We start from the raw sequence: 22,143 nt of genomic DNA, 5'->3' as shown, positions 1-22,143 counted from the left end.
TCCATGTCTCTCTCTCCCCCTCCCCCCAATATGTCTCCCACCTCTCCGTGTCTTTCTTTGACACACACACCTCATCACCGGCATTCAGGAAGTCAAAGCCTGTTGCTGAATGAGCTGTGCAGCACAGCGCCACCTAATGGCTGCAGTAGAAATTGCAGCTACAGACTGCCTTTCTCTCTGCTTCTCTGCAAAAACGCCCCCGCCGGCTGCGCCTCCCCTAAACAATCTTGCGCCCCCCAGTTTGCGCACCTCTGTGTTATACTGTAGATAGATGTTGAGGGATTAAGATTATATATATTGTTTTCAATTCTGTCTTCTAGGTTTTGCTATATATTTTTATGTTCATATTGTTCTATCTCTGCATTTATAATTGGTCATTTATTTAAGTATGTAACTCAGACACATCAAAGACTTAGGTATATCAAAGTATCCATTAGTCGCATTGTAACACTTTGTTGTAGCACTATTATGGTGCATAAGGTAATATTCCATATATGGCTGGAAACAGTAGAAGACCTTCTCCATGGACCCATATCCTGTGTGTTTGATTAAGAGTGCAATCCTTGATAGCTAACTCAAAAACAATGTTTTGTTAAATATTTGACACATTATCTTAATTAAATATATGTAAATATGCTTTAACCAAATATTTTGCTCATTTTTTTCTTCTTAATTAAACATCATTTACTTTTCTTTAGGGCCTGTGAATAGGGAAATATTTGTCAATCAAGTGTATCCTATTATCATACCATGTAATTATCATAAAGCCCCCCAAAAGGGGGGCAGGGTGGTAGGTTGGTCTTTGCCTGTGCAATTTCCTGTGAGACACACACAGATAGCAGACGAAAGTAAGTAGCCAGAGGAAATCAAACCCCACCCAAGTCTCAGCTCACTATGTTACAAACTAGCTTTCAAGTTTTTTAACCCTGTAAACATGCCATTGCTATTATTAGTACACTTTGGTCCTTTCAGGTACTGAAATATGAAAATATCTGGATATAAAAAATATAATACAACACACACAGCACAACTCAAGCAGTTTGTTTAAATCAATTTATTTATTTTATTTATCAAATGTTTTACCAGGAAGTAATACATTGAGAGTTACCTCTCGTTTTCAAGTATGTCCTGGCATAGAGTTAAAATGACAAATAATACATGGCTGTAAATACAGTTATATAAGTGAACAGGGTATACATTATGTACAAGACATTGCTTGCACAGTTAGAGATAATATATATTATAGGCGTACATAACAGTTACAGACCAGATTAAAATGTGAGACAGCCTTTGTTTTGAGTCAACTTAGACTGGTGGTGGCTGTGAGAGTCTCCGGTAGATTGTTCCAGTTTTGGGGTGAACGCTAAGAGAAGGAGGAGTGGATGGATACTTTGCTGAACCTTGGGACTATGAATAGTTTTTTGGTGTCTGATCTCAGATGATAAGTGCTGCATGTGGTAGGGGTGATGAGCTTGTTCAGATAGATGGGTATCTTGCCCAGAAAGTATTTGAAGACAAGACAGGAAAGGTGAACTTTGCGCCTAGACTCAAGTGATGACCAATCTAGTTCTTTGAGCATTTCGCAGTGATGTGTGTTGTAGTTGCATTGGAGAACAACACAGCATATTGAATTGTAGAGGGTATCAAGTTTGCTAAGGTGGGTTTGGGGTGCAAAGTCGAATACTATGTCCCCATAGTCGATAATTGGTATTAGCATCTGCTGTGCGATACGCTTTCTAACCAGCAGACTTAGGGAGGATTTGTTCCTGTAAAGTACACATAGTTTGGCATACTGTAGGTTTTGGATGTCAGGGTATCAATGTACATCCCGAATGTTAAATGGGAGTCAAACCATATGCCCAATTATGAATGTTTCTGATCCTGGTACCTTATTCGTGTAGTGCCATGCCTGTTTTAATTAAAATTATGATGTTCACCACATCTTTTGAATAAATACAATAAATGGCATCGTTATTTTTTTTTAAATTAAAGGATGTACAGTATATTGTAAATGTTAAAATCTTCCATTCATGAAGAATTAAGGTACCGTATATAATACATTATATAACACATCCCTCACTTGTTAAGTACATGTACAGATGTACAGTAGTAGGCATTGTTGCACCCGCTGGACTGTTCCAGTAGGGCCAATGGCACAACTGCCCAGCCCTTTTCTGTGTGCATCTAATGCACACACAATTGCAGCTGCTCCATCTGTATATAAACACTACTGTTAGTAATTCATGTGCACTACATTCTTAGGTTATTTCCATTGAACAATTTGTATTTTTTATGTTAGCTTTTGTCACCCGCAAGAATGCATTCAGAGGTATATTTTCACATAAGTTATTGCTTGGATTACAGAGAGACAATCATTGCTGTAGAATAATCATCATTTTAGCATACACTACTATGCACAGGCACCATAGTGAATAGCTGCATTAACATCTGTTAAGCGATGTATCTTCTAGTCTACAAAGCTAAGCAATAATTAGTTCTGCATTAAAATAACCATTAAGACATAGATGTAACGTGGTCCAAATTATAAATATCTAGATGCTACCTATAGTACTCATACAAACAAAGGGATGGTTAATCTACCCACATTCCATTAGCAATACATGAAAAAACAAACTTGAAAGTCTTGAGAAAATAGCAAATTGTTACAAGAAGGTACTGTATGAAAAGAGGTACATCCCCCAAGAAGAGATTAAATAGAACAAACATCATTACAATGATTACCATTTCTTAACACAATCAGAATGACTAGACACTGCAATTACCTAACGTAATGACAAAAATACTGTTTTCACAAAAGGCTTGATACAAAATAAGAGCCTTAGGTCATGCGAAATTGTTACATAAATCACATGCATGTACAGTAGCAGACATTATTGCATTTATTATAGAATGATGACATGCGAAACCAGGCAATTTGGCGCATTACTGCTCCATTGCTTTAGATTGCAAGTGTGAAACGTGTTTGATACATTATTTATGAGGTGAAGAATACAGATGTAGCCACCATTGTTGCACCCTTAATCGTGCAGCTAGGCACGAAATCTTGTGACTTTGCATCTCGCGGATATATTGAAATTAAAAATAATGTGTTTACGCTGGTGAAAGTTTGAACATGTTATCATGCAATATTGTTGTCTACATGTGTAGGTTCCTGGAAAGACAAAGAGGCCTATTCTATAAGGCTTCATTAAAAAAAAAAAAAAATGCTGGTCCGGTAACGCCACCATTTTTTGGAACATTGCTATTACGGTATTCAGAAAGCTTTGATTACTTGTGATAGCAGAATTCTCAAATTGGGTGAGTAGCCAGTGATGTGATGTTCGCCTCTCTCAAAAGGGCTCACCTGGCTATTTTTTACAGCTGCAGAGAGAACTGCACAGAAATAGCCGCCTCTCCCTATGCATATCTCACCAGCGATCATAGGCTTTTAATAACATTTTGAATACTAGTGTATGTGAGCAGGGAGTCTCCAGGAGAAAAACAAGTTGATTTCAGGTCCAGTGACCCCCTGCTTCCCAAGATACAGGCCCCGTTATTGGGTGCCGGTATCTTCTATGCATTTAAATGTCTCGCGTCACGTGACCGTGGGAATAAAATGCATAGGAGATACTGGCACCCCATAACCTCAAATCAACGCGATTCTGCTCCGGAAAAACCCCTGCTACATACACTAGTATTAAAAAAAATATTAAAACCGCTTCATTACCTTAGTGGCTATCCGCTAAGGCAATGAAGTGGCTAACCACCAGTGGCCGGTTTATTGTGGGTAGCGGGGGTGGGTGAAGGTGGTATTTGGCCCTTGGTGGGTGTTTAGGCCTTGCAGGTGGAGTTAACCCCTTCATTACCTTAGCGGTTAATACCGCTAAGCTAATGAAAAGGTGAACCCCTCCCGCTACCACCCGGTCGGCCTAAACATCCTTGGGGCTACTACCCACCTTCTCTACCCCCAACAAACTCCCCCCCAACACATACAGTACAGTAATGGGCAAAGTAACTATTATCCACATGTGGATAATAGCTCATTTGACCATTCAAAATTTGCCAGCCAGTATAAATAAAGTAAATAAAACTTTCTACTTACCCCTGCCATCATAAAGGCATCCTCATCAGCATACTGCAGGTTCATGTCCTCCGTTGGCAGAAAGAGTACATGAAAAAATATAATCTAATGGCACCTAACCCCTTAATCACCGTAGCGATTAATAACCACTATACTAATTAAGGGGTAAACCCCTATCCCCCACTACCAACCCAGGAGGCCTAACCACCCACCCCGGCCCCACTATACCCACCCTCTAACCATTGATTGGCACAGTGGTTCATCATATAATATGGGCATGATAAACCACTATAGCACTCAATGGTCAACCTAATAAAAATCAGTAACGCCAGAAATACACAAGAATAAAATAAATACACAAGCACCAAAACACCCCAACAATAAAATAATTAAAAAGCCTAATAGTACACATGAATAAAAATGATCTATCCCCAAAACAGCAAAAGAATACAAATTATGTTATTCCAAAACATAAGAATTAAATTAAATAAACATCTATCCAACCAAATCAATAAATAAAACCACTTGCCAACAAATCAATGAAATAAATAAAACCACTAGCCAATAAATCAATAAAATAAATAAAACCACTAGCCAATAAATCAATTAAATAAATAAAACCACTAGTGTCTGTTCTGAGCTAGTGTGGTTCAGATACACAAGTCACAGTGTGCAAATGATTATTACATACAGTACATTGTATAGAACGTCTGAGTCCAATGACAGAAGAACAGCCACAAATCAAGAAAACATGAATAGGAAAGGTAATATCCTGACACTGGCTGTAAGGTAACAATTAAAAATGTTTCCTTGCATGACTGTAGTTAGGAAATGTTTCCAATCTCTTAGTGTAGGCCTTCTAACATCATACATAGACATGCAGTGAATGATCAGTTGCCAGGAAATATTAAAGAACGAGTTGGTCCTACAGTAGGTTCCATATTTGTTAGTGGTGATCGAACATCATTTTTTTGTTATCTGTCCCCTTTCCCTAAGTTCTGTACTATAATACACAAGGACGCCTAATGGTAATATAGTTGAATTGGTGCATATCACTTTGTCTTGTCACTATATGGATGGATAAAAAGGTCTCCAGCAATCAGATTATTACAGGTGACACAGCCATAATAATGAGAACTGTCCGGGCAGATTAGATTTGTATCTGTAGGTTTCTCTCTCTCATATAATAGAAGTGGATAGAGAAAAACTAAGCATTAACTTACAGGATTTGATCTGAAGACAAGATATTCCAATATATGCAAATATAATTTATAATAAAGTTTAATGTAGTATCATAGGTGTTAATATCTGGAATATATTTAATTTCTTAATGCTCAATTAAACAATAGACTGTGCACTACTGTATGTTCAGAAATGTTTGTCCCATAAGACAAAGTTCAAATTAAAGTCACCTATTCATTGACAATAAAGGGGTGCATGGACCATTTGTGAAGCCACTTTTGAATGGTGATGGATGAAAGTTACAAGGATGCAGAAAAACTGCATTTAGGTTTGATACCGTCTGGTCTGAAGATTTGAGCCTTCTCTATAAATTCCTATATTAATAAACGTGTAATGTTTCTTCATAACGAAACTCGTATTACTTCTGATGTTGTTACATATATGTAACCCCCTTCTAAGTGCAGGCAGCTGACACACACACTTCCCCTTGGCTGCAATAGGAATCTACTACTCCGAGCTTGCTGTGCTGCAGCAGGGAGCCACTTCTGGGGCAGGAGGATGTGACTTGTGGTGGACAGGGCCTTGGCCAATGAGATTTGGCTCTGGAGAGGCTAAGAGAGGGACCTTTAGAAGTCTCTGGCAGGAGCTGCAAAGGGATGGCTGCAACAGCAGATCTGTCAGAGCCTGAATGAGTTCAGGCTCAATAGAGAGTTAAAAATGGATATGGTTTATAGGGATGTTATGTTGCTATCAAACTTAATAAGCTTAAAGAACATAAAACAGTCTCTCTGTTTGTTTGTAAGGAATAAGTATCATAAATTCAGAGTCATCAGACAATGTAAGCCACCTGTATGTCTAAATATGTATTGCAAAGAAAATGGTTGCAGTACACTTACTGCATTTCTTGTAGGGAAGCACTGGAGGGGGGGGGATGTTCTTTTCTGAGTAACTCTTAATTAACGAATATGCTTACAAAATGTCATTAGGTAAAAGTGTACAGAACAATGCAAAATGAAACTGCACACCCCAAATTCTTTATCAAAAAAAACTTTTCCCCTCAAATAAATAAATAAAATATTCCAGCAACAACAACAAAAAGTGATTAAATGAGGAGAATGAATGCAGAGTGACATACTTTTTTTTATTTTTATTGTTTCATTCACCTTTGCACAACATTCTAAGTCCCAGTTTATTGTAATGTAATTTTATGTTAAATAAAGTTTTAATAGAGATTATCCAGTGATAGTGAACAACAACTGCTCCTACTATAATCCCTACGCTCACGCACATTTTTAACTCCTCCCTCTGCTCTGGAACCTTTCCATCCTCCTTCAAACATGCAACAGTCATACCATTACTCAAAAACAGCAAGCTTGACCCTACCTGTCTTTCTAACTATCGGCCTGTCTCCCTCCTGCCTTTTGCCTCTAAACTCCTTGAACGTCTTGTATTCGCTCGCTTGCTCCATTTTCTCAACACCTATTCTCTCCTAGACCCTCTACAATCTGGCTTCCGTACTGCTCACTCCACGGAAACAGCCCTCACTAAAATAACTGACGACCTCCATGCTGCCAAAGACAGAGGTCATTACACTCTGCTCATATTACTCGACCTCTCTGCAGCATTTGACACCGTGGACCACCCTCTTCTCCTTCACATTCTCCATACTCTTGGCATTCGGAACAAAGCTCTATCCTGGATCTCATCCTACCTCTCCCATCGTACTTTCAGTGTCTCTTCTGCTAATACCTCCTCCTCCTCTATTGATCTCTCTGTGGGGGTACCCCAGGGCTCTGTCCTGGGACCTCTTCTCTTTTCTCTGTATACACTCTCTCTAGGTGACCTAATAACATCTTTTGGGTTTAATTATCACCTCTATGCTGACGACACACAAATATATTTCTCAACACCCGACCTTACACCTACTGTACAAACCAAAGTTTCTGAATGTCTCTCTGCTATATCATCCTGGATGGCCCTCCGCCGCCTTAAACTCAACATGGCTAAAACAGAGCTCCTCATACTTCCTCCCAAACCTGGCCCTACTACCTCCTTCCACATTACTGTTGGAACTACGATCATTCACCCAGTAGCCCAAGCACGCTGCCTTGGGGTCACACTCGACTCCTCTCTCACATTTGCCCCTCACATTCAAAACATTTCTAAAACCTGTCGCTTTTTCCTCCGCAATATAACAAAGATACGCCCTTTCCTCTGTTGCTCGACTGCTAAAACTCTGACTCAGGCCCTCATTCTCTCCCGTCTTGATTACTGTAACCTCCTGCTATCCGGCCTTCCTGCCTCTCACCTGTCTCCCCTACAATCTATCCTAAACGCTGCTGCCAGAATCACTCTACTCTTTCCTAGATCTGTCTCAGCATCTCCCCTCATGAAATCCCTCTCCTGGCTTCCGATCAAATCCCGCATCTCACACTCCATTCTTCTCCTCACTTTTAAAGCTTTACACTCTTCTGCCCCTCCTTACATCTCAGCCCTAATTTCTCGTTATGCACCATCCAGACTCTTGCGTTCTTCTCAAGGATGTCTTCTTTCTACCCCCTTTGTATCTAAAGCCCTCTCCCGCCTTAAACCTTTTTCATTGACTGCCCCTCACCTCTGGAATGCCCTTCCCCTCAGTACCCGACTAGCACCCTCTCTATCCACCTTTAAGACCCACCTTAAGACACACTTGCTTAAAGAAGCATATGAATAGGACTGTGGCTATTCTGAACACATGGCACATAAAGCTTGGCCCCCTGCAGATGCACTTACCAGAACTCCCTCCTACTGTCTCTGTACGTTCTCCCTACCTACCAATTAGACTGTAAGCTCCTCGGAGCAGGGACTCCTCTTCCTTAATGTCTAAAGCACTTATTCCCATGATCTGTTATTTATATTATCTGTTATTTATTGGATTACCACATGTATTACTGCTGTGAAGCGCTATGTACATTAATGGCGCTATATAAATAAAGACATACAATACAATACAATAAGGAACGGTGACACTGCAATGGTTAGGAGAGGTTTACTGAATTCTATTTTATTTTTTGTCTATAGCCCTTGAGATAAACATTTTAATGGCTTATACTATTTTCTTTAAATTGCCTGTTTTAAATTCCTAATTTTTTGTCCAGATGGACAAAATCTGGTAACTTTAAAAATGAGAATTAAGATTTAGGTTTTTTTTTTAAATAAACACAAGCTAAGTTCATGTACATGGCTTTACACTGGAAAATCATAGGCATCCATTCAAAGAACACATGACATGCACCAATATTAATTTCACCATTGCTCTTCAGGTGGAGGAACTCGGGTTACTGCACCACTGGGGAGGGTTTTGCATGAGTGGCAAAGCAATTTCGAAAATCAAAAATATATTTTCTAAGGTTTCCTTCACAGGTAGAGGCGGATTTATAGTTTGCTAATGACATAATGCAAACTCATTGCTCAGACGCTAAATGTCATTTTGTGCCCCGTAAAAATATATATATATATACTGATGGAGCGGCCGTTATTCGAACATTTCACGCGTCATGTACATCGGAATCCCGATTTGAAACCGCGGGATGAATTCCAGCCTTCCCGCACTAAGATGCGAGCGCGGCGAGTGCAGAAAAACGAATTTTAGTGTTCTGGCTATTAAAATCATGAAATTGACACAGTAGCACAGTAGCACAGTACTGTACACATTACAATTCATCCATTTTATTGCAAACAAAGAAACAGAATCCATGAAATGCAAACAAAACATCTGCGATAAGCGCGGGTGCCTGAGGCGATTGGCCGCGTTCATGCTGCGTGGGGAACAGCAGAGAACTCAAAATCGGTGCCGTGATGTGGTCGAATAACGGCCGCTGCATCAGTACCTACAAATGGCCAAAGTACACGCAAACAGTGTTTTCATGGGCAGAGCGGTCTCTATTTTGAATTTATTTAAATGAGCTCAAAGTGGGCATCCAAATGTTAAATTACACCTGTCTTATATTAGCCAGCAAGTTAAAGTTTGATGTTCTTAATTTAAGAACCCTTCTTAAAAACCCACCCAAAGGGACCAAACGCTAATTACACTACACTATAAGAAGCCAGCATTTGAAACAGACATTTTTTGGAGCCATGGCTACAATTGCTACTTTATTGGATGTGCTGACGCTACTTGGCAATGATTGTTATTCCTGAGAACAGTCCAAGTACTATTATTTTGCGTAGTGGAGCATGGGTATCACAGAGTTTTAAGAACTCGGATTGGAAATAGTCGAGCGCAGAATCAGGGTTGGGAATTAAATCTATTCTGTGCCATGGGCAGTTGATAAGGTCAGCCAGAAACTGTTGTGGGTTAAAGTTTCTAAATGTTCTAGTGACGAGAACTTTAGGGCTTGAATGGGGTGGTTTAATTTTCTTTACACTGTACACTATTGCAGAGGTACACAAACTGGGGGGTGCGCCCCCCCTGGGGGAGCGCAAGATTGTTTAGGGGGGGCGCAGGCGGCGGGGACGATTTTGCAGTGAAGCAGAGAGAAAGGCAATTCTGTAGCTGCAATTTCTCCTGCAGCCATTAGGTGGCGCTCACACACACTCTCTCTCCCCCTCTCCTCAATATGTCTCCCACCTCTACATGGCTCTCCCCTCCTCCCCCCAGCTAAAACGAAGGGATGAAAGTCAGGCAGATATGGCAGAATTGAGGGGCTTGGGAGGAGGATGAGTTTTGTGGGGCTGAGGGTTATTCTTTTGGTCAGGGGGGTCACTTGGGAGTAATGATCAGCAGGGGAGATTCATCAGTACCCCCCTTGAGTTTGGTTATGGGGATCCCTAATCCCTGGGCAACATTTAAAATGGGAATAAATAAATAATACACAAACTGGTAGGTAGGAGTGGATGACACTGGGGAAAGCAAATGGAAGAAGGAAAAAAGGGAGGGGAAGGGGGGATTTGTTTAGGTCTTTGTAATAAATAGTCTTTTTATCTATTTTTAGTGCTTGCTTAATCCTTTTTATTTTTTGTTTTTATTTTCCTTTATATGGTTAAAGGTTTCTTAGCATTGATTTATGTGCTTTACATCATAGCAATATCACACTATGTTGTTTTTTCATTTTCTTTCCATGTGCTGAGCGACAGCTGGTTCCAGTATTCTTACCCTTTTTTTGGACAATCACAGCATATTTCACTGTTGCACGGTTGTATTGGAGCACTTCTAATTGTTATATTTCATGTTAATTTGTATTGTGATTTATATTTTTTATCACTATGCATAGAGGTTAGGGTGCCCCTGTCTTCTTGTTTTTTCATGGTTTTATACTAACTTTGGGTAGTTAGTTTTTTAGGGAGGCAGCCCACATTCTATATATATATATTATATTTTTAATTTTGGTAGAGTGTTTATTATATAAACATTTATTTTTATCAAATAGCGCTACACAGTTTCAACTTTTTTTCTTAGTGATCCAATACTAGTATACTGCCTGCGTGCACGCCTGCAGCCCAAGCGATTTGTGAACTTGGCTGCAGAAGATTGTAGACGCGTGGCGGACGCGTCACAAAGCTGGTTCGCCCTCATTTGCTGAACCAGCACACGTGCGCTGAAGTCATGTGATTTTGATTACATCAGGCAGGGGGGGCCCGAGAAATGTCATGGATGAAAAGGGGGGCTCGGCATAAAAAGTTTGCTCACCCCTGCACTATTGCATGGTCACTGAAAATATCAGGAAGGATGCCAGAGGATTGGATTCTGCTGGAATTTGAGGAGAGAATCCAGTCTAGCAAGGAATGGTTGTGCGATTTCAGGTTTGTCCGTGTGGGTTGGGAAATGAGTTGCGTTAGCTTAAGTGACTTGAGTTGTATCTGGATTTTGTGGTTTTTAGGGTCGAGCCAATTGAAATTGAAATCCCCAAGGACTAGCAGCTCACTCTTCTTATTCAGAGAGGAAATCGAGCCAAGAAACTGGGTGATATCAGTCAGGGACTGTAGAGGGGCTCTTGGTGGCGGTAGATGCCAGCAATCAGGAGGGGCTTAGAAAAGGGGAGGCAGATTGGAAGGAGTCTTGAACATGTAGGTTTCTGTATGTGTGCGTGGAAGTAGGTGCTGTGGAGGCTGCAGAGGATAAAGTGAGGAGGTGATGATGAGAGAGAGTTAAGGCAGTGTTAGAGGAGTTAGACACTGAACAGAAACATGGAAAACCAGATCAAGGGAGAGTCTATTGCAGTGAGTAGGAGAGGTAGTCCACCGGGAGAGACCAAAGGAGGAGGTTAAGGAGAGAAAATGGCGAGCTGAAGTAGCATTGGAATTGTCAATAGGTATGTTAAAATCTCTTAGGTTGACAGTAGGAGTATCAGAAGAGAGAAAGTGAGGAAGACAGGTGGCAAAGTTGTCAAGAAATTGAGAGGTTAGTTTAGGGGGCAGTAGACAACAGCAACACAGAGAAAGGGGGGGAAATAGATGGAGAGCGTGCACTTCAAAGGACGAGAAGGAGAGGGAGGTAAAGGGGGTATAATGTGATATGTGCAGCATGGGGATAGTAGTATAGCTACTCCTAAAAATATGCGACTACATACCCTTTTCTTGAATTACATTTATTTCATCAAACAATAGAGTTTGCTTCAACACAGAGCATTTCTAGAGACATGAATTTTGCCATTTTTTACTTTATCCACCTGAATCGGTTGCATCCATACCGACCTGCATCCCTGACAGCCCTTTAGGAAAGGCTTCAAAAGAAATCTTAGAGTCGTGTTTTTTTAGCCTTATTTTTTGTAAAGAAATTATACTAGATCGGTGTAACAAAAGGAGTATTCTCTTATACATTTAATTTGCGACTGCTTTTCACATTTCAGCACAGTTAAATCATATTTCTTTCTTTAGTGTTATATCATTCTTTCATTTCTAAGATTCAGTAAACACATACAAGAGCATTATTAAGGGATGCTGTACCTAAGGTGGCATTTAAGATTTAACAAGAAATCCAAACATCAGGTGGAGTGAGTGACCCCAGAGAGCATTTCGAGCTGATAGAAATTGGAAAGAGATTAATCTCCCAGCCTCTTATTTGTGGTCTCTTTCAAAATCAGGATGCATCCATCTTAAATTACAATGTTTTACCAAAGGACGTTTCTAATTAAGATGAAGCTTTACAAAGAAATGTTTTTAATTGTTCAAAATGCATCCGGCTATACAGTACTTGAATTTATTGTTTCTGTAGTTTTACCATCCCCTATTGTTGTGGGTAAGGTGTGGGACTTGAATATTTGCAATTATAATATTACTTATGAAGTTGATGTACTGTAAGGACGTCTTATAAGTGCTAATTTTTGTTGTCCCAATTAATGTGATGCCATTTTAAACAAATATTTATGGCCATACTGTTGCTTTAAAAGTATAACAGTTCAGGACTTACTGTTCTACGTGTATTGTACTGAGTAATAAATCCTACTCATACAAAACCCACTGCGTAGTTACCGAACTACACTTCTTTTTTTGGTATTTTTTCTTTAAATTGTAATACAATCAGAGTTATTCGTATAATTACCCCCAGTGCATTGCACATTTATATATAAAACACTATTGGGTCTGAGTTTCCCAGTTACCAAGTAAAACTTTCAGCGTAATGTGGCCGTATTTTTTAATCCGTACAAATGTTACCTACCTTATTATTAAATCCTCACAAACGGGAGTAGGTAGTTGTAGCACTAGGCAGCTTTCATCAGATACATTAATATGGCTTTTGTTTGACTGCAATGCTTTTACAGCACTGTTGCAGCCAAGGTCTGTTTACCTCAGTAACTTCACATCAGTCTTCAGATGATCACCAGTATGTAGACGTAATAGGAGGTGACTGCATCTATGTTTATTTCACTTTTGTTTTATGTCAAAATAATACGATATACAGTATGGTTTTTCAAAGGTAGTTTCTACTTTTAAAAAAAAAAGTGTGTGTGTGTGTGTGCCGAGCATGTGCAATTTAAGTGATACTTCTTTGTCTTTTGTCAGTATTTTGTCACAGAAATTGTATTTGTGATGGTGATGTTTTTAATTAAAAATTAAAACACAATTTCAGTGCCAAAACACAAAGACTTTGGACTTAGAATGCGTGTTATAGCTATTTGCACTTCTATATTTATAATAACCGTGAATTCCTTGTGTGTGTGTATGAGGGTGTGTGCGTGCCAGTCAGTTTGTGTGTGTGTTTGTGTATGTATTAGTCAGTGTGTGTGTTTGTGTGTCTGTCAGTCAGTCAATGTGTGTCAGTGTGTGTGTGTGTGTGTGTGTGTGTGTGTGTGTGTGTGTGTGTGTGTGTGTGTGTGTGTGTGTGTGTGTGTGTGTGTGTATCAGTGTCAGTCAATGTGTGTGTATCAGTGTCAGTCAGTGAGTGTGTGTGTGTGTGTGTGTGTGTGTGTGTGTGTGTGTGTGTGTGTGTGTGTGTGTGTGTGTGTGTGTGTGTGTGTGTGTGTGTGTGTGTGTGTGTATGTGTGTCAGTCAGTGTGTGTGTTTGTGTATGTCAGTCAGTCAGTGTGTGTCAGTCAGTGTGTGTGTGTGTGTGTGTGTGTGTCAGTCTGACTTTCTGTCAGTCAGTATGTGTGTGTCAGTCTGTGTGTGTCAGTCTGTGTGTGTCTGTGTGTGTCAGTCTGTGTGTGTGTGTGTCTCAGTCAGTGTGTGTGTGTCTCAGTCAGTGTGTGTGTCAGTCAGTGTGTGTGTCAGTCCGTGTGTGTGTGTGTGTGTGTCTCAGTCAGTGTGTGTCAGTCCGTGTGTGTGTGTGTGTCAGTCAGTGTGTGTCAGTCCGTGTGTGTGTGTGTCAGTCCGTGTGTGTGTGTGTATATCAGTCAGTGTGTGTGACAGTCAGTGTGTGTGTGTGTGTGTGTGTGTGTGTGTGTGTGTGTGTGTGTGTGTGTGTGTGTGTGTGTGTGTGTGTGTGTGTGTGTGTGTCAGTGAGTGTATGTAAATCAGTGTGTGTGTGTCAGTCAGTCAGTCAGTGTGTGTGTGAGAGAGAGTGTCAGTCAGTGTCTTTCCACTCCCTCTCCCGATGTCACTTCCGTTATTGAATTTTGTTACAACACAAGCGATTGTTCCTATCAAAACTCTGTAGGTGCCATCACAGAAGTTTCACTTAAACAAAAAAAGGGAACAGATATTAAAATGACCACAAATAACGTGTTGTGCTTTACTGTAATCAGTTGCTGTACTTTGCAAGGCTTTATGTAACCATCACTTTAGTATCTCTTAATGGCAAGTTCTTAAGTTTGTAATTTAAAAAAAAAATAATAATCAGTCTCTACATGTTGAATAAGCATATGATTAAATTCTTTTACTTGCGGTAACGTCAAAATGCGGTATTAGTGGCAAAAAAGTCCCCTATTTCAGTTGTGCTATAACATCAACGTTGCACCACCAAAAAGAAAGCACTTTTTATTGGTTCCGAAAAAAAAATCACTGTCTGTTTTTTTAATCTATTAACCCCATTTGGTGTTTGTGGTATACCTTGGTAACCACCGGCATCAAATGGGTTGTTATTTCTATCATAGAAAAAATAGTTATTACAAAAGCCTATGATGAAAATATGACCACGATGCGGTGTCATTAACACATTATTAATGGTCACGCTAATTCCTGCATTGCAATTTTGGCCAAATATTGCACCCGCTAAATTATTACTGCAATTTTGATATACAGTATAACAATAATAATTGCAATAATAAAAGTCGTAAAAACACTTTTTTGCTGCTGCGATATTAACTCCACTTTAGCCGAGTTTGATGTATCCGGCCCTTTGTCATGTTTGCATATATTGTACAATGCAATATTTGAACGTCGAACCATTTGTGCTGCTGGAGATATTTAGCAAAATATCTAAGTTGCAAAACTGGCAGAAAAGACAACAGCCTACTTAATTACTCACATTAAGTTTATGGTTTGCTTTAGTATTTCTTAAATTAGCAGCTAAGATTTTTTTAACATAACTATTGTTGCAAAATCAAATGTAAAAAAAAGGTCAAATTAAAGTTGTCACTTCAGTGTGTATCAACATAAAGAAGAGTTGGTTTTGACCCATACTACTATTTCCTATTTAGAGTTTCATCAAATATACCAAGCTTGTGAATAAATTTAAAATACAAAAATGGATATAGATTGTTAGGTAGATGATGTACGCTGTGTATGGTAATAGCCAGCAGAGATTTGGGCACAGATTAAATGGAGAAAAAATGATGAACGCTGAACAGAGTTTGATACATTTTTAATACAATATGTGCCACACTGTTTTGTTATTTGATGCTACCCTAATCTCAAAATGACTCTAATGGAACAATATAGAAACAAGGTATTTTGAGTCTTTGACACAAGATGAAAAGCCTGTTTCTATGACAATTTTGCCCCCAAATCACACATGACTCATTTTAAGTACACTAATATAATGTATGCATTTGTTCTTTTGATGGAGTATGTTCTACCTATTTCAGATACCATGACCAACAGGATGTTACTAGCAACTTTCTTGGAGCAATGTGGTTAATTTCAATAACTTTTTTATCAATCGGATATGGTGACATGGTACCGAATACATACTGTGGGAAAGGAGTGTGTTTACTTACTGGAATTATGGTAAGTATGATTTTAATCGCTTTGACTGTTTTTGGACTTCTTTGTCCATGATCATTTTCCTTGTGTAAAAGCATAGTTGGTTCCTTCAGATATCCACTGTTTTTGAAGCACAGTACAGTAGGTTGTGGTTCATTTTAGCTGTATTTTTTACAACTCTGTAGTCATACAAACACGCATTCCTCAGGATAAAGCTCCACCCTAAATTAGTTTCATATCCTACCAAGTCGCTTGCTAGGGCATAAATTAAACCTCCAAACTAGTTTGCATCAGATAACCCTGCTAGTCATGTCATCTTCAACTTCAGAGGTCAATTGTCAGATACATCCTGTATCCTTATCTTTGTTTTCCCATTCAAAGGGAATATAGAGAGTTGTAGAAAGTACATTTTCTTTATCACCTGCTTCAGAGAGGTACATTGTCCCTCCAGACTGCTGATGCAGTAAGGATAATCCAGGTTGAAATATTCATGATTAAGAACGTCCGTAAAGGAATACTCCTGGAGATACTTAACTCAGAAGGGAGGGCCGATATCTCTGCACAGTTCAGATGTCCCACGTCACGTGGGGCAATAGGAAGCCGCAAGGGTTGCTGTCACGGCTTTCTATTGGCCTGCAGGACATGTCTATCTGCCATGTTAGGATATGCACACCCAACATACCTATTCTGTTTTCCTCACAATCCAGAACGTACAGTAGTGATGAGAAAAAGAATAATGTGACATTATAGCATTCATGCGCAAGATAAAAAAAATCTTGCAGTGTGCCACATGTTGCAGATTCTCTTAAGGAAATGTATAATTGAAACTACACATATCAGATGAAATCTGGTGCTGTATTTTCCCGACTAGCATCCTAAATGTCAGAATCTATAGTCTTAACTCATATCTGATAGTTCTATTCAGAAGAAAGTGTTTTTTTTTGGGTACACATTGTTTTGTCGTGGAATGTTTGTCATTGAGGTTACAGTGCACTTGCATTTTTGTTTTGCATTTACATTGTACAGGTGTTTTTCTTTTTCATTCATTTGCAAAAACAATATTATGTTGTGATAGTGGTCCCAAAAGCTCAGAGCAAGAAAAATGAGGCTCATGTTACCAGTCATGGGAAAATAAAGTGATGATTTGCATGCAAATACAGTATTTAGCAAATATTTCCTGGAGATAAAAAATAGCAGGAGACTAGGTAGAAAGTGAATACAGTACATCACAAGTAGTCTATCTTTTCAATAAAAAAATGTTTTCAAGCAATGGCAAGAAAAGGTTAATAAAATATAGGTTGAATGACAGTAAAAGTTGTCCACTGCCATTGCTTCTATAAAACATGTCATTAGTCGAGGATTGGAAGATCTATTTCAGTAGGAATCCCTAGACTAGGATCCGGAAATATTTTGCTCCTGTTAACAAAACCAAGGGATTTTCTTTGGCTCACATTTCTGGATGTGATTAGACTCCTCGCTGCAGTATCAGTTGTATTGAACAGTATATTTTGTTTTGGCATTGGGTTTGATCCGAAAATAATCATACAATCCTAATCTGATCTGTGTTGTTTGTCCATATTGTGTATCTCATTTAAAATCTATTTGGCAAAAATTGTAATAATAAAATGAAGGTGGCTGAGAACTACTGTTGGCTCAATCGAAACTGGGTGGTGTAGAGTAGACACATTGATAGAGAGAGGTCAGATGGTACTGTACATCACTGCCCACCTAAAATATAAAGTGTAGTATACGACAAAGTAAATTAATATCGTTAACCAAACTGGAATAAGATGGCAGGTGACTGTGATACAGACAAACTGGTATAGGGACAGGTCAGATTGTGCTAGAACTCTCTGCCCACCTAATATATCATATACTGTATCACAAGGTAAACGTATGGTGTTATCCCAACAGGAATTGACCAGCTTGTGACTGTAGACATACTGGTAGAGGAACAGTGAGTTTGTGCTATAATCTACCTACTGTAGAACATATTGCCACACCGTAAATAAATTATGTTAGCCCTTAATTGGTGACTGTGGACACACTGCTAGAGTCTGTAACATTCAGTGATGTAGAGAAGATATCCACTGCTAGTTAGCCAGGTCAGATCATGGTATTATCTCTGTTTATCTCATAACGGGTATCTCATTTTAAACTAACATTGTACTTAATGTAACCCAACTGGAATTGACTGGGCGGTGACTGTTAATGGACACACTAGCAGAGAGACCAGTCAGATTTGAATACTGTATATCTCTGTTTGCCAATATATATATATATATATATATATATATATATATATATATATATATATATATATATACATACATACATACATACATACATACATACATACATACATACATACTATAGTTAAATGACTCACACCCCACACCTCCTAAAGATTTCCATAAGACCTAGTGTTGCAGTGAGAAGACAATGACACGTGGGTCTGTCTGAATATACTGTAGGCTTTTATCGTAGCCTAAAAAATGTGGAACTGAAAAAAAGCTTACATTCAGCATGTCACTAAGAAAATATAGAGTGACTTATTTTCATCAGTTTACCATAGTCCGTTTACAGAATCCAGAACAGGGCTGAGCCCTTTGTCAGCAAAGCTCAGTCTTTAGCAAGAAGAGAAAAGCAGCATGGTCCTGCAGGGTTCCAGGGTTGTAGTTCCATGGTCCAGGGTTAGAACCTGTAAGGAATCGGGGAACACGTCCTTTGTAACGTGTTCCCTCCTTACCTGGCTTATCTCAGACCTCCGCTCTGGCACGAGCGCGTGCGCGCACCCCCGCTCTGCTTGCAGAGCACGCGCACTCGCAGCTCTTCTAGTGTGCCACAGAGCTTAGCTCTGCCCCCTCGAACGCACTGTGCTTCTCTCACGCACGGCGCGCACACGTGATGACGTGTACCGCCCTCCAGCTGCGTGGCAAGTATTCAATTAGCCCACTTCTCTCCTGCAGCCAATCCTTGGATCGGAGGCCGTGCCTCCGCTCCGCCTCCTTTGCTACTGGTTCCTGGTTCCCATAAGTACCCTGCAGTTCCTGTCATACCTTGCTGAGCATAACCTCTTGTAGCCTTGAGCTCCTACAGCCGTTGTGCCCTGCTTCTTGTCTTGTGTTTTTCTTGCAGTTAACCCTTTGTGTACCAACCTGGCTTGTCTTGGGAATATCTATGGCTATTGACCCCGGCTTATTCTCGACTCTACTGATCTCTCCAACTCAGACCACGGCTATACGGACATCTAGTAATCTGACCTCTCAAACCACAGACCACGGCTATACAGACTTCCACAATTCTGATCTCTCCAACCCCAGACCACGGCTAACGGACGTTGACTATTCTGAACTCTTTACTCCAAGACCTCGGGAAGTATCGACTAACCCACTCTCTCCAACCCAGACCCGGCTACGTTTGACAATCCGCCTGCCAGGCATGCTTCTGCTGCTGTGTGTGTGTGGTTTTCTCCCTCCCCACCTCAGTACCAGGGTCCTGTCTTGCTCGTGGGCAGCACAAGCATTACAGAACCAGACTGTAGGACGTTCCCGGCTTTTAAGCCCCGCTAATGATCCAGCTGTGGGCTGGCTAATTACCTCTGGCTAAGATTTAAGTAGCTCAGCTTTACATACAAAAGTAATTAGGCCTGGAAACTACCCTATCACATTTATTCCGATCCTAACACTTCTTGTGATGAAGGGGGCACTTGTGTCAGTCCTAACAGGATCAGAATCCACAATCTCTGCTGCTCAGGTCAGCAGCTCTGGTATTGAACAATCTCCGGTGCTGGATAGCTCCATTTTCACTGCATACTTTAGGGCTCTTTTACTCACAATTGTAGGTAATCATACTCATGGACACTCCTGGCTTCCCTTTAAAAGCAGATCACTTCCAGGTGTGAACAATAAAGCTTCAAAGTAAGGCTTTTAACGCATATGCGATGTTAGGGGGAACGCCTTTTTTGCCTTTCATTAGCACTAATGGCCGGGAAAAACATCACCATACAGTATTTAACGAGGACGACTGGGTTAACATTACGTTAGTTGCATTAGTGCATATGCGTTATAATGAACCTAACATTAATTTCAATTAACAGGCTAAATAGGCTAGTAGAGCTTTGTGAATCTGCCGCATAGAGAAGGGGTTGTTAGGTATGTTTTAAATGGACTGGGCATTGTGGGGGTGTTTGCCCGGGGAGGGTGATTAATTGCCCCAATGGGAGGAAGGTGGGGGGTATCCTATTGTTTGCCATAGGGGCAAATAAGCCACTGCCAAGCAATGGTATGCAAGGGACTATTATATACATAGGCCTAGAGTGGGGGAAACAATAGGTGGTGGATTTGTTGCCCAGCCTCCCAATAGAGGATAAATACAGTAAGGACATTTTAAAAATGCTTAGGATAGAAATACTGTAGGGTTATCCTACATATAACAGAAAGCCATGGATTTAATAGGGGCTGGAGTTCTAATGCAGATAGAAAAGTGGGCAGACTAGGTGGGTCATGTGCTTCGTATCGTCCATCAGAATCCATGTTTCTACGTTTTCTACTATTATTTGTGCCTGCCATGGTTTGGTATTTATCTTGCAATGTGTTATGTGATGCTCATGCTGCTTTGCTTTTTCATATTACTGTATATTAGTAGATTCAATCATTGCTACAGTAGACTTTTTCTTTATTCTGCAACATATATTATACTCCCCCTGCTGGATTTATTAGTGCCACAGCTGTGAGCCGTCGCATCAGCCTGTAGGCAATATAATGTAACAGAAAAATATGCATAGTTATTCCTGACGTTCACTTTGGACTGAATCATTGTACTTCCAGTATTACAAAGTAGTGTATTGTTGTAATATTGCGATATAGTAATAGAATATGTGAATATGTAGAAAGACTTGACTAGGTTTTCCCTGTGAACAAAAATTAATTCAAATAGTAAATTTACAGAGCCATGTCAATGTGTTTTTACATATTTACAGTTCTCTTGTGCTGCACCTACTAAAGCATGAACATGTTCAGTGTTATTGGTACAAAACAAGAGAAAGACAGATGGCTGGAACAGAAAAACTTAGGGGTGCGACAATTATTACAGATTTTGTTTGTTTACAGGCACCACTGCAACACATAATACATCCTTAAAATGTGTTCTATTATTTAACCAACAGCTTACATTAGATTTACTTGTATTTATTTGTATCCAAAACTTTATTCCAATATCATTGAGAGCCCCTACTGTACTATATTAAATTGTGGTTGCAATTCCAAAAACATGCTATTTACACTACGGTGCTAAACCATAAGACACATTACGGTGCTTTAAAATATGTTACGGTTCATTCCCGGGAATAGGCCATAAGGTTTGGTTATGGCTTAGCACCACTTAATAAATATAGCCAATTGTATTTATTCGACTTTGCAAGGACATTGCTAAATTATATGACTAAAGATTATTTATTAAATGCAGATGCAGTGTTATCTATGTTTTGGGTATGAGAAAACTGTTGCTGAATGGAGCCGGACTACAGCCGATTACAGCTTCCCCATGCCCAGAAAGCCCAGTAAACTGGCTGCCCAGAAGTAATTAATGCAGCAGGGATCTCTGCTTCTGAATGGGACTCCAGCTGTGTTAATCCTACCGGGCTGCCACCAGTCTAAGTGGCCTATTTTATAAGCCTCGATAAGCCACTTATTGAGCACTTATCGGACAAAATGCCTACTGTTATTCAGTAATCCTTGATAACTGAGCGATAAAGGCATAAATCGCCCAATTTTTCAGCCGTCAAAAATTGATCGCCGAGTGACCGGCGATAAGTCACTTATCGGCAGGTTCTGAAACTTGTGCAATTCTAGTAACCACGATTAGTTTATCGAGGCTAATCTCAGCTCTAAAATGGCGAGTTTCTCCCAAAATCCTCACGCCAGGAAAAGTGTGGCGTGAGGCTGTGGAGAACCTGCTTTGAAGGCGACGAGAGAGGACTTAGAAAAAATAATGTATTTTGTTCTGAATTGGATTGATGCCGCAAGTCTCCTGAGCTGATAACCATTAATAACAGCACCGGAGGCCCCCGGCATGAATCCCATGCAATAAATATGCATTTACAGGCAACTTCATTACCTTAGCGGCTGATTCCTTAGATACAGTCCCCATTATGGGGTGCCGGTATCTCCTATGCATTTTATTCCCACAGTCACTTGACGCAAGACATTTAAATGAATAGGAGATACCGACACCCCATAGTTACATATTTACATAGTAGATGAGGTTGAAAAAAGACATAGGTTCATCAAGTTCAACCTATGCTAAATTTAGACAACAGA

At 39.9% G+C, this 22,143-nt stretch overlaps 1 protein-coding gene across 2 annotated transcripts in view; it reads left to right on the top strand.

The window, feature by feature from the left end:
- Window positions 1–22,143, top strand: part of KCNN2 (potassium calcium-activated channel subfamily N member 2) — a 199,668-nt gene that overhangs the window by 132,954 nt on the left and 44,571 nt on the right. For both annotated transcript variants that reach the window (XM_075601482.1, XM_075601492.1), the window contains exon 4: window positions 15,706–15,847. In XM_075601482.1, the coding sequence (XP_075457597.1) occupies window positions 15,706–15,847 (142 nt within the window). The remainder of the gene's footprint in view (window positions 1–15,705; window positions 15,848–22,143) is intronic.

This window comes from Ascaphus truei, chromosome 1, assembly GCF_040206685.1.
Source record: "Ascaphus truei isolate aAscTru1 chromosome 1, aAscTru1.hap1, whole genome shotgun sequence".
NCBI lineage: Eukaryota > Metazoa > Chordata > Amphibia > Anura > Ascaphidae > Ascaphus > Ascaphus truei.
Note: the sequence above shows the minus strand (reverse complement) of the source record. Positions and strands in the feature narration are given on the sequence as shown.